This window comes from Phocoena sinus, chromosome 13, assembly GCF_008692025.1.
Source record: "Phocoena sinus isolate mPhoSin1 chromosome 13, mPhoSin1.pri, whole genome shotgun sequence".
Classification (NCBI taxonomy): Eukaryota; Metazoa; Chordata; class Mammalia; order Artiodactyla; family Phocoenidae; genus Phocoena; species Phocoena sinus.
This window is the reverse complement of record NC_045775.1, coordinates 19,974,924-19,989,201: the sequence shown is the minus strand read 5'-3', so window position 1 is coordinate 19,989,201 and position 14,278 is coordinate 19,974,924. Positions and strand designations below refer to the sequence as shown.

Below are 14,278 nucleotides of genomic sequence, written 5' to 3'. Positions count from 1 at the left end.
GTCATTCAAAATTGTGGTTTTGAAGAGTATTCAGTGACATGGAAAGGTGTTCAAATATATTGTTAAAGTTTTCCCCCACCTTTTTTGAGCTATAATGACAAATAAAATTGTATATGTTTAAAGTGTACAACATAATTTGATAAATGTATACATTGTGCAGTGATTACTGCAATTAAGTTAATTAGCTCATTCTTTTTTGTGTGTGGTGGTGGTGGTTTAAGATCTACTCTCTTAGCAAATTTCAGATATACAGTAGAGTATTATCAACTACAGTCACCATGCTGTGCATTTGATCCCCAGGATTTATTCATCTTGTAACTGAAAGTTTGTATGCCTTCTATTTCCCCATTTCTCCCACCCCCCAGCCCCTGGCAGCTGCCAATCTACTCTGCTTCTATGATGAGTTTGACTTTTTTTGGTATTATTAGATTCCACATATGAGTGAGATTACATAGTATTTGTCTTTTCTCTGTCTGACTTATTTCACTTTGTGTTCTGATTATTTTTAATTGGGTGGAATGAAGCCCCTAAGTAGGGTGATCAGGATCCTGTGAAGATCAAACACGTTTGAATAAATGTACCTAGTAGATTTCACAGGATGAACCACAGGAAGAAGGGGTTGCAGAGTCCTGAGATCATGGCATCAGAGAATTTTATTTGTACATTCATGTGGACAAAGATTTTTGGCAGTTGAAATGGGAAAAAAGGGTGGATGTGAGAGTGATTATGAGGAAGGAAATGGCAGTGTTTGAAATCAGAGTTTAGTATGTGAAGTGAACGATAAGGAGGTGTTGGTTACTTCTAGATTATGAGGCTCAGAAAAGGCAAAGTGCCAGGAGTCCAAGTGGAAGGAAGAAGAGACATGTGTTTACATTCATGTAACTGTTGATCTTTAAAGTTATATCAGGAAGACAAGGACGTAATCAGATGTGGTAGTAGGGTCAGATCTTTGTTGAGTGTGGACTGTTAAAATCATAATTACAAAGATGGAGGTATGAGTATCCATGGAGCACTGGAATGGAGTCAGGCTAAGGCCTGGGGAAATCATTTATAGTAATCTTAATTTATGTGTACCCCATACATTTGGATTTTATGAAATCTGAACTATATGCTTGGTTGAAATGAAAAGACTTAATATTTTAGTTTGAGTTCTATCAGAAGCTGACTCTTAGACAAGGATTTGCGTGCAAGTATTTTGTTTTGGAGGTTATCCCTGCAAACATCAGCAGGGGACCGGGAGGTGAGATGGGGAAGGGAAGTTAGCAGATAAGGGTTTTGTTATCAAGCAAGTTACCACTGTGGGTGACAGAAGCTTATTCCCACTGGGGAACTCTAGGAGCCTGTGTAAAACATGTCCTCAGATTTATACCCTTTTAGGGGGCAAGGTAGGTAGAGTATATACCAACTAAATCAATCATTGGTTGAGACTGTTTCTAGGGAGTGGTAAATTTATAGCATTTCAGGCCTGACATGCAAGGAACAAAATGGACTTCAGAGGTCAGAGGAAGCCTCGTTTCTCTGTTTAAACAGACAAACAAACAAACAAAATGCAGATGCTGTCAGTCAGTATAGAAGGATTCAGTAAAGGCCAGGAGATATGGGGAAGGGGAACACCCTATTAACTGTTTCCTTAATACTTGCTCTGCAGTTCTAGCATCTCCAGTTCATTTTCTCTAGGCCACCAAAACCCGCATGCCCAGCTTAAATGAGCCAGTCTAGCGGCATATTAGGACTGGCGCCAGGTGTCCTTTTCAGAACATTAAATCCTGGGTCGTGGGTTGAGTACCGCCATGTCAACAAACTTTGTCTTACTTTACACTTGGCTCAAGTTCAGCATTCTCAAGGTCCATTCCCAGGTATGTTCTTCCAGTTCCTGTTAGTGCATATCATCAGGTCCAGCAGCTGTTTTGATGAATCAGCCCTTTTCCATCCAAAGCAGGGACAGTACCTTCCCTTTCTGATGATGTAAGACTTGCCCCTAGTTATTAGCATAGAAGCAGTGAGGGAGGTAGAAACAGATCCTGAGGAGGGTCAGCATCTTTCTAGGCATGCATCTCAGATGAGAACTTTGCATAGTCTTTAGGCAGAGGAGACTGCCCTTGTAGCAAGAGCAGAGCCACTTCTTCAGGCCTATAGGGTTCAGGGGAATCTTGGCTGGACTATGAATTCAGTCTTCCTTGTTAAGCTGCCTACTTTCATAAACAGAATTTGAGCCTGATTTTTAGCACAATCTGCTCTCAAGTTGTGGGAGCTGAGGGTTCCTTAAAAAGTGCTGCCATGGAGGTCCCTGGCTCTCACAGCATGCTCTGAGTTGGTACTTGGCTGATTTAAGCCTTGACATTTTCTTTCTTCTGTGCATCCGTCCTACTTAACAAAAGCTCAACCATTTAATTGTCTTTAAAATTTCCAGTCCTCCTGTCTCTCTCAAATGCTAAAGCTATTGTAGAAGCCAATTATCTTCTTCTACCTGTGTCCCTTACTAGCTCCACCACTTCATGAGTCCATAGTACTATCCATGCAGCAGCACACCAGGGGTTCTCACCAAGCTACTTACTGCCAGCACGGGGATCCTTGTCATCTGTTGGCGAGTGATCCACTTACAGAATTCAGCTTGAAGGTCTGTTTTACAGGATCAAATCTGTCTTATTTTGGGTTACCCTAGAAGCAGGTGCTCTATAAGGGCTCAAATGCAAATTTAAAAAAAATTTTTTTTTTTTTAGATCCTAGGAAATACTGGTAGAAGAGTGGAGAAGTTAGACAGATAAGAAGTAGCTAATAAAGGATTTCTTATCAGGCACCATGGGAAAGCCAGACGTGTAGTAATGCAATATTAATTACTATTGCTTTAGGTTGGGTTGGCATGCTTTTACTTAAAGGACCAGATGGTAATTATTTTAGACGTTGCATGCCAGATGCTCTCTGTTGAAAACACTCGACTCTGCCATTGTAGCATGAGAGCATCCTTAGACAATACATAAATGAATAGGTTTGGCTGTGTCCCAGTAAAACTTTATTTGCAAAAACAGGTGGCAGGTCAGATCTGGTCCAGGTACTATAGTTTCTCTAGCTTGCTGACGCCTGCTTTACGTGCTCTCTTGCTTCCAATGCCACAGTAATCACACATGCAGATGTGGGCTCTGAAGTGGCATCGGCAGTACTTGTAGTTTCGTGGTCATCCAGATGATCTAAAATATGTTTATATTAATTTTTTTAAAGATTAATCTGGAAATAAAGACAAAATTTAGAAAACTGTAATGAAAAACTTAGGGATCTCCAGGAATTCATAGTTCTACTTTGAGAAAAAGTGATTTAAAGAAATAGCAAAAGTAGAAGAAGTATATAATAAATGATATATATTATAAAGGACATTATGATTCTCTGTTTTACCCTGTGTTTAGCATTTAAAATTTGTATTACCCAGTGGGAAACCAAGTTTGGGGACAGGGAGGAGGCTTTTGAATATCTTCGTTTCATTATAATTATAGGCTCCTGGTACCAACTCTTGTTTTTTTCTCTAGGACCTAGATTTCATTAGATGTTTGCTGTTTCTGGTTGCTTTTTCTTTGGCTTACTTTCTTTCCGTTTAAAACTGTTTCCTCTTGGGGGCAAATTGTTAGGTAACCATCACGTACATTGAAGCCTATTTGGTAACATTTCAGTGATCTAGGAAAGGGATAGTTTTTTTTTTTTTTTTTTTTTTGTGGTACACGGGCCTCTCACTTTCGTGCCCCCTCCCGTTGCGGAGCACAGGCTCCGGACGCGCAGGCTCAGCGGCCATGGCTCACGGGCCCAGCCGCTCCGCGGCATGTGGGATCTTCCCAGACTGGGGCACGAACCCGTGTCCCCTGCATCGGCAGGCGGACTCTCAACCACTGTGCCACCAGGGAAGCTCGGAAAGGGATAGTTTTAATGATCAAAATATTAATTGCAGAATGGTAAGGAATATATTTACATTTTAAATTTTCTTTAGGATATATTTATAACTAAACTTTCAGCAGGCACTTTGCTTTAATAGATATGTAATTTGTGTAGTCACCATTTAATTCGTGATTCTAACGTATTCGACAATGTTATATAAATCACTCCATGATTTACAGCAGTTTAATCTTCTTAGGGATATTTAGCTTATGCTATTTGTTTAGATATTTTTTTCTTCATAGAGTAAGGCGAAGTTTGGCTGAGATGTCACAGATTTTGCATCAGTAGGGTCCATGCAATGGGCTATTGTGTTCTAGCTTTTTAAGCATAGAGATTTGAAAATATGCATCTGGAGGCAAAAATTATGAAAGAAGTTTAATGAAAGGGTTGGGATTTTACTCTACCGCTTCTGAGTTGTGTGTCCTTTAGCAAGTTAGTGTTCTTTTCTAGGCATCTGTTTCCTAATCTGTAAAATGGGGATAATAATAATGCCAGCACCCAGAGTTATTGGGAGGATTAAATGAGATAATGCATGGAAAGAGTTTTTTCTTAAACAAAGTGACTGGCATAGCCAAAGTCATGTGATTAAAAACTTACATTTAGGAGTTCTTTGAGTTTGTGGATGAATACCTTTTTTGTTTAATACTTTTTAATATAAAAATAAAAGATTCTATTTATACCTTTTATGTATAAGCTAATTATCCTGATGTTCTTTATTATAGCCTTTCATTATAATTATTATCTAAATTATCTTTAGTAACATGTTTATCTATGTAAAGCAGTAGGAATATGGGGAAAATGTCTCAACTAATCCAGGACTCTGCAGAGAAAATAAAGTTAGAAATAAGACATGGCCCCATATTTTCAGCACAGGAAGCAAGTGTATGAGCTCATTTAAGTATTGAGTTTATAATATTTTAGAAGCTATCAAATAAAGGAACAGCAGTTTGTTTTTTTCTGTATCGAGCTTCTACTTTATTTTTACTGATATCCTTTTAATGTATGCATACACAGCTTGGTTTCTTGTACCTCTTCACAACAGACTGATAAGCACTTGGTGGAATTGTCAAATTACACATTGGTTTATTGTATCCTTCTTTGTCTCTAGGATGATTGAGGAAAGTGGGAACAAGCGGAAGACCATGGCAGAGAAGAGGCAGCTGTTCATAGAAATGCGTGAGTCCTGAGTGCTTCTGGAATCCTGTTTGTATGTGTGGGAATGTTTTTTTTTTTTTTCCCCTGATCAAGTCATAGCATTAATCATAAGTTTTATGTTACAAGCTTTAGAAAGGGAAGAATGGGAGTTAAAGAATCGTGCAGTTGGAGGACACCAAGCCAGAGCATATATTTTAATTGAATTGACTTGAATTGCTTTCTTCAAGGTCATAAATAAAAAGGCAGAAATGTTACCTAAAATATCTGTGAGTTTAAGGCATGCCAGTCAATTTAGACTTCTTGCTGTAACTCCACTGTTACCATGAGATTGCAGGTGGTGATAAGTAATTAACACATTATATTGTGTAAATTACCTTACACTAGTTAAAGATTCTAAGGTAGCGAGGACTAAGTGTTAGGAAACACTTAGAGCTGTAGGAAAAAGTAAAAGCAGCAATGTGTACTTTGGTATATTACTTTACTATATACCCTTTGAAATCTTCTGTTAAAAAATTCTTACATTGATGTATTCTTATTTATTCTCATATATTCCTATATTCTTATATGTTTCTTATATGAAACTCAAACAAAGAAAAAGATGGCCAGGAAGAGTAGGGCAGTTCCCAGTATTTGAAGGATTGTTTTGTTTTGCGATTGCTTGTCTGTGTGACCTTGACCAGTGCATTCACACTTGGTGGACCTCAAATTCCTTAGCCAGGAAATAAGGTTATTAGTTGTACCAATGATTGTGAAACCTTTTAAAAGCACTGTGCTCCTTACAAGGACCTTCAACATGAGTGTCATAAAATTCATTCTGCTTGGCTGAAGCAGGGGGTGGGGGTGGTGGGGGTGGGGTGGGGGGGTGGGGGAAGTAGGAGTCAGCTTGAGTTGGCCCCTGAGGTAGTTGCAGAATTCTAGAATTCTACCTACCACAGAGTGAAAATCAGCAGATCAAGTCTCAGAAGACCCTTCCAACTATCAAGCTATTTTAAGTCTTTAGAGTCTTAGTAATGGGAGGCAGAGTTTGACTCAACTCAGACCTACGTTGTCCTGCCAAGCATAGCCTAGATAACTGTTCGTTAAAGGAGGAAAGGAAATTTTTGGCATTGGTTAGGCAGTCGGTCTGGGTGACCTTTAAGGACTTTTGTAGCTCTGAGTCCCTAACTGCTAGTCATCTAAGCCAGACGGCTTGGAGTCACTTCTCTCCACCTCACCTTTCACCTCCAAGGAAATGGCACAGTGCAGCTGGGTGTTCCCTCAAAAGTGAGTCTTGAATCTGTTCCTCATACCTTGATGGTGTTGAATCCAGGCTCTGCAGTCAGACTGCCTGGGTTTGGATCTAGGCTCCCTCACTTCCTGGCTGTATAACCTTGGGCAAGTTACCTTCTCTCTCTGTGCTACAGTTTCTTCATCCATAAAATGGGAATTGTACCTCCTTAATAGAACTATCATGAAGATTAAATGAGATAATGTGACTAAAGCACTTAGCACATTCCTTTCCCAGATAAGTAGTTATTTAATGTGGCTAGCTGTGTTTTTTTTTTAATTCCTCTTTTTTTTTATTGCGGTAAAATATACATAAATCATATTTATTTTAACCATTTATAAATATGCAGTTCAGTGGCATTAAGCTGTGTTTATTATTAATATTTTTATCCTTGTTACTTTTCTAAACTAAAACAGTCGGTTTCTGATCCTTTCCTTCAGTCTTGGCACTCTCAAATCGGTGATCTCTGATGCTGCCAGATTGAACCCAGATTTCTTCTAGGTTACTTCCTTCTTAAATCCCTTCAGGGCTCGTCATCACGGTCCTGAGAAAGCCCAAGCTCTGCAGTGTGCCAGATGAGGCCCTTCTGGACTCTTTTTCTTGGTTCCCAGTTTCCATCACATGCCTTGTGTGTCATTTTCCAGCAGTTCTGAACTGGCTTTCCCCAAGATAGATCGTGTTTTCCATATTCCTGTGCTGTTGCTTATGGGGTTGCCTTCACCTTCATCTGGCTTGTTGTTCCTGCCTACCCTTCCAGACTCAGCAAAAGGACCATCTTTTCATTTAATTTTTAACACATTTACTGAGAATCTGTTACATTCCGGGCACCATTCTAGGTGCTAGGTTTATAGGGGAGAACAAAACACAGTCCCTGACTTCACTCATACCACTTACATTTTAAAAGGGAAACTGACAAAAATGGAAACCAAATAAATAATAATTCCTCATACTAAGAATTACCTGGGGTGCACTCACATGGGCATGTGAGAGAGCATGACTGGGGTAGATATTTGAAGTAGAAATTGGGTATTCTGCAAAGAATTGGGTTTACAACTTAGTGAATGTTATCACTGACACACTAACTTCATATAAATTACCATTCTCTGTAACAAACTCAAGGATATGAACAGTCTGGGAGATGTTTGGTGGGTATGGCTTCTTGAGCCTCCTCTATTTCTTCACAGGAGGTATTGTATTGGTGGCAGTGGTATCTGCTGTGGGAAGCCCCACTCTCATTTCCAACATCACCCCAAATCTGCGTTATAATTACTTTCTGAGGATGCAGAAATCACCATTTGCCAGCCTTATGACTTGGCCCTATCATCTAGGTATTGGGTTGATTTTAGTATGTCAGTTTTGAATCCAATGATCTTTCTCCACTCTTTCATTAGTCTTAATGGTTAGTTTAGACTTCTGCTTAGGTAGGTAACTACATGTACATCATTTTTTAAAAAGACTTTATTTTTTTAGAGTAGTTTTAGGTTCATAGCCAAATGAAAGAGGAAGAAACAGAGCTATCTCATATATACCCCCTGCCCTGGCACATGCATGGTCTCCCCCACTATTAGCACCCACACCAGAGTGGCACGTCCATTACAACTGATGGACCTACATTGACACATCATAATCACTCAAAGTCTATGGTTTACATTAGGGTTCATTCTTGGTGGTGTACATTCTATGGAACTGCATTATTTTTAAAGAAAGGCCATTTTGACTCTTATTTTTGCAATCCCTATACCTCTTTTTCATGACCTACTGTACTGGTTAGGACCTCAGATATTGTATTTAAGAGTTGGGAAGATAGCAGACATTCTTGTCTTGTTTTTGACTTGAATGGGAATGGATGTAATATTTCACTATTAAAATGATATTTGTTGTAGGTTTTGTACCCTTCATCAGGTGAAAGATCTACTTTTTTGTCCTAATTTACCAAGAGTTACTACTGTTATTTTCTTTAAATCACGAATGAGTATAGAATTTTATCAGTTGTTTTCTGCTTCTCTTGAGATGATACAGTGACATATAATGTATTTCTCCTTAACATACATAGTTCTGGGGCCAGCAGTCTTTTTCTTAAAGAGCCAGAAAGTAAATATTTTAGGATTTGCAGGCCATATGATGAGTTCTCTGTCATAGCTACTCAACTCTGCTGTTGTAGCATGAAAGCGGTCATAGGAATTTAATAGTTTAGATAGATAGCTTGTGTTTTTTATCTTGTGTTACCTTTACTGTTGTGCCTTTCAGTAGTATTCTTAAGCCTTTCTATTTTTAGACAGTATGTTTTAATTTCCTATTTTGAACAGTGATGAAATCAGTTTGTTCTTTCTTTGCTTAATATTTTATCTTCTGGACTCTATAAGCACCATGAAAGTAAGAATCACATGTATTTATCATGGTAGCCCCAGCAATTCAATAAATATTTATTAAAGGAGGAGTAGAATAAATTATGTACAAATAATTTGATAGTTTACGATTTTTACATGATGTAGCATTACTAAGAAAAACAAAGGGTGATAATCTCTCGACTCTGGTGCTAAAGTAAAAACTTTCTAGATGAGTCTACAAAATACTTGATGCCAGGCCTCCATGCTCAGAGATTCCAGAATTTTTCCTTTTCCAGAATTTTGTCACTTTTATTGGTCTTCTCAAGGAACTTTGGCTTTATTGGTCCTCTCTATGTATCTTTGTTTTCTATGTCATTATTTCATGCTATTACGTGGTTTATTATTTTCTTCTTTCTACTTTAGGCAGTTGTATTTTTCTTTTTCTAATATAGGCCATTTATTTTCAGACTTTTTTCTTTCTTATGTAAGCATTGAAGAATATACTTTTCTGTGATTTTCTATTTTTGTATTACATGTGTTCTGATATATACTATTTTCATTATCAGATCTCTGTGTTTTCTAATTTCTGTTGTAGATTAATGAGAAGTATCCTTTTAAATTCGTAAATGAATGTCTGTTTTAATAATAAAGATATTTAGCTTAATGGGATTATGGGTCAGGGAGTGAGGGATGTTCTAGAATCTTTGTATTTGTTGATATTTATATGTTTTTCTAAATATTCCATGAGTGCTTGAAAATCATGTGTATGATTTCTGTGTTATCTAGATCAAGCTCATTATGTTTTACTAAAATCTTTTTGTCTTTTCTGATTTGACTGCTTGATCTTAATTACTGGAAGATGTTAAAAATCTCTGCTTTGATCATGGATTTAAAATTTCCCCCCTGTAGTTCTGTGTTTTGAAGCTTTTGTTCTTAGATGCATATATATTAAAATGTTCTATCTACCTGGGAAATTGAATCTTTTATTATTATATAGGTAAACTTTTTTTTTCTAGTAATGCTTTTTTGCTTCAAAGTTTGTTTTGTTGTATATTAATATATCTATACCAGCTTTCTTTTTTTTTTTTTTTTTTTTTTTTTTGCAGTACGCCAGCCTCTCACTGTTGTAGCCTCTCCCGTTGCGGAGCACAGGCTCCGGACGCGCAGGCTCAGCGGCCATGGCTCACGGGCCTAGCCGCTCTGCGGCATGTGGGATCTTCCCGGACCGGGGCACGAACCCATGTCCCCTGCATCGGCAGGCGGACTCTCAACCACTGCGCCACCAGGGAAGCCCACCAGCTTTCTTTTGATTAGCATGCCTAGTACACTAAATATCTTTTTTATTTTAAATTTATTTTTTATTCTGTTAACATCTTTATTGGAGTATAATTGCTTTACAATGGTGTCTTAGTTTCTGCTGTATAACAAAGTAAATCACCTATACGTGTACATATATCCCCATATCTCCTCCCTCTTGCGTCTCCCTCCCACCCTCCCTATCCCATCCCTCTAGGTGGTCACAAAGCACTGAGCTGATCTCCCTGTGCTATGCGGCTGCTTTCCACTAGCTATCGAATTTACATTTGGTAGTATACATATGTCCATGCCACTCTCTCACTTCGTCCCAGCTTACCCTTCCCCCTCCCCCTGTCCTCAAGTCCATTCTCTATGTCTGAGTCTTTATTCCTGTCCTGCCCCGAGGTTCTTCAGAACAATTTTTTAATTTTAGATTCCATATATATGTGTTAGCATACGGTATTTTTTTTCTTTTTCTGACTTACTTCACTCTGTATGACAGACTCTAGGTCCATCCACCTCACTACAAATAACTCAATTTCGTTTGTTTTTATGGCTGAGTAATATTCCATTGTATATATGTGCCACATCTTCTTTATCCGTTCATCTGTTGATGGACACTTAGGTTGCTTCCATGTCCTGGCTATTGTAAATAGAGCTGCAATGAACATTGTGGTACATGACTCTTTTTGAATTATGGTTTTCTCAGGTTATATGACCAGTAGTGGGATTGCTGGGTTGTATGGTAGTTCTAGTTGTAGTTTTTTAAGGAACCTCCATACTGTTCTCCATAGTGGCTGTATCAATTTACATTCCCACCAACAGTGCAAGAGGGTTCCCTTTTCTCCACACCCTCTCCAGCATTTGTTGTTTGCAGATTTTTCAGTATATATCCATTTATTCTTTAATTTTTTCCCCTGTATCCTTATGTTATATATATATCTCTTGTAAACAGCATAAGTTAGATTATTTTAAAAAATAACCAAAACAACCATTGTGACAATTTTGGCTTTTTCACTGAAGACTTTATTTTGTTTAACCTTTTTTTTTTTCGGTACGCGGGCCTCTCACTGTTGTGGCCTCTCCCATTGCGAAGCACAGGCTCTGGACACACAGGCTTAGCGGCCATGGCTCACGGGCCCAGCTGCTCCGCGGCATGTGGGATCTTCCCGGACCGGGGCACGAACCCGTGTCCCCTGCATCGGCAGGCGGACTCTCAACCGCTGTGCCACCAGGGAAGCCCTGTTTAACCTTTTTTATGAATACTGATATGTTTCATATTTCTTCCATTTTATTTTGTACTTCAGTTTTGTCCTTTCTCTGTTTTTTTTTTCCCCTGCTTTCTTGACTTCTATTAGATGAATTGAGCTTCCCTCCATTCTACTTTTTCCCTCTACTTACTTGTGAGTGGTATGTTCTCTTTCTGTTCTTTTTGTGATTACTTCAGAAATTTTAACATCAATTAAAATGAAGCCCAAATGGATTAAATGTAAGGCCAGAAGCTGTCAAACTCTTAGAGGAAAACATAGGTAGAACACTCTATGACATAAATCACAGCAAGATACTTTTTGACCCCCCTCCTAGAGAAATGGAAATAAAAACAAAAATAAACAAATGGGACCTAATGAAACTTCAAAGCTTTTGCATAGCAAAGGAAACCATAAACAAGACCAAAAGACAACCCTCAGAATGGGAGAAAATATTGGCAAATGAAGCAACTGACAAAGGATTAATCTCCAAAATTTACAATTTACATGCAGCTCAATAATAAAAAAACAGACAACCCAATCCAAAAATGGGCAGAAGACCTACATAGACGTTTGTCCAAAGAAGATATACAGACTGCCAACAAACACAGGAAAGAATGCTCAGCATCATTAATCATTAGAGAAATGCAAATCAAAACTACAATGAGATATCATCTCACACCAGTCAGAATGGCCATTATCAAAAAATCTAGAAACAATAAATGCTGGAGAGGGTGTGGAGGAAAGGGAACCCTCTTGCACTGCTGGTGGGAATGTGAATTGGTACAGCCACTATGGAGAACAGTATGGAGGTTCCTTAAAAAACTACAAATAGAACTACCATACGACCCAGCAATCCCACTACTGGGCATGTACCCTGAGAAAACCATAATTCAAAAAGAGTCATGGGGCTTCCCTGGTGGCGCAGTGGTTGAGAGTCCGCCTGCCGATGCGGGGGACACGGGTTCGTGCTGCGGTCCGGGTAGATCACACATGCCGCGGAGTGGCTGGGCCCGTGAGCCATGACCGCTGAGCCTGCGCGTCCGGAGCCTGTGCTCCGCAACCGGAGAGGCCACAACAGTGAGAGGCCCGTGTACCGCAAAAAAAAAAAAAAAAAAAAAGAGTCATGTACCAAAATGTTCATTGCAGCTCTATTTACAATAACCAGGAGATGGAAACAACCTAAGTGTCCATCATTGGATGAATGGATAAAGAAGATGTGGCACATATATACAATGGAATATTACTCAGCCATAAAAACAAATGAAATTGAGCTATTTGTAATGAAGTGGATAAACCTAGAGTCTGTCATACAGATTGAAGTAAGTCAGAAAGAGAAAGACAAATACCGTATGCTAACACATATATATGGAATTTAAGAAAAGAAAAACGTCATGAAGAACCTAGGAGTAAGACAGGAATAAAGACACAGATCTACTAGAGAATGAACTTGAGGATATGGGGAGGGGGAAGGGTAAGCTGTGACAAAGTGAGAGAGTGGCATGGACATATATACACTACCAAACGTAAAATAGATAGCTAGTGGGAAGCAGCCGCATAGCACAGGGAGATCAGCTCTGTGCTTTGTGACCACCTAGAGGGGTGGGATAGGGAGGGTGGGAGGGAGGGAGACGCAAGAAGGAAGAGATATGGGAACATATGTATATGTATAACTGATTCACTTTGTTATAAAGCAGAAACTAACACACCATTGTAAAGCAATTATACTCCAATAAAGATGTAAAAAAAAATGAAGCCCAAATCATATCAATATTTATAACTTTGTTCAACGTAATACAAGAATATTATTAGAATGTGTTTGAGTACCTCCTTTATGAAATATATGCTCTTTTTTGTATTATCTTTTGAACTCCACAAATTAGACTTTATTTTTATCTTGTGTAATCCATTTTTGTTTTATCCAACCTATTTGGTTATCACTTTCTTTGTTTGCCATTATTTACAAAAATTTAAATCCAGATCTTGGTGGAGCCAGGTACGTGTCACAGCCATTTCCTTTTGAGGGATTTTAAAACTTTTTTCCTAGTTGACCCGCTGAGAGAGTCACCCTTCAGTGATCTTGGTTTTATCTGTACCTTCCTCTCTGCTGGGACCTCTGGCTTCATCTTTGGTCCCTAGGGTTTTTAAGTGTACTGCCAAGAAAAAAATGAGGAAGTCATTCGTGTTCATATTTGTTGCTTATTCAGACTAATATTTTTTTTGAAAAAAAATTGTTTTCCTAATTAGAAGTGCTTGTGAAAGTTTTTAGACAATTCAGACATGTTACTGTACTTACGTTTATTAGATTTATAATCTCTTCTCCCCTTTCTCCTTCCTTCCTCCTCATCTCCCCAGTGAGATTCGATTTTCAGCAAAGTACATTTACTTCCTTATCCCTGTCATTAGTCTGCTGAGCACGTCCATCAAATCCTGTGGCTTCCTGGAACACAGTTTGGAGTGCTCTGCCCTACCTGAGGAAAGTTAAAAGCATCAACATGTTTACACAGGAAAAGGAATTGGCTTCCCCACTACTTTTATCATCTCCCTCCATGAGCCTTTCCTTGCTAGTGTCTGCAGTTGTATATCCTTTTGACATAACTTTGTAAGTTTTTGGGGAAAAGCCTTTTTTATATCAGACAACCCAGAACTTCCCAGTTTTCAGTTATTTATTCATTCAATAAATATTTAGGTGCTAGTTTTATTGTGTTCTACTTTGGGACATACAGTAATGAGTAATACAACAGTAAAATGGTCTCTGCCTTCACGGATTTTGTTTTCCTGGAAGTGGGAACAAGGGATGATAGCACAGTAGGAGCCATGATGAGGGACGCAAGGCGGGTTCAGGAAGGAATCTGGGAGGAAGTGATGTCTTGGCTGAGTCAGCCCAATAATGTGGTGAAGGAAGGGCTGGGGCACTATCACTTACCAAGGCCCAGAGGTGACGGGACCCGGTATGTTTGGGTAACTATAGGTAGTCCAGACTGATTGGAGTTGAGTGTGAGGTAAAATGTGAGAGGTGCGTGAGCTAGACCTTTAAGTTGAGTTGGGTAGTCCTATGTTTCCCAAAA

At 38.8% G+C, this 14,278-nt stretch overlaps 1 protein-coding gene across 14 annotated transcripts in view; it reads left to right on the top strand.

Moving 5' to 3' along the window:
- DTNB (dystrobrevin beta) overlaps positions 1–14,278 on the top strand; it is a 248,412-nt gene that overhangs the window by 16,694 nt on the left and 217,440 nt on the right. For all 14 annotated transcript variants that reach the window (XR_004352834.1, XR_004352832.1, XR_004352833.1 and 11 more), the window contains exon 2: positions 5,027–5,094. Coding sequence is in view for 10 of the 14 variants with exons in the window: in XM_032652769.1 (XP_032508660.1) it covers positions 5,028–5,094 (67 nt within the window). In the remaining 4 variants the exon portion in view is untranslated. The remainder of the gene's footprint in view (positions 1–5,026; positions 5,095–14,278) is intronic.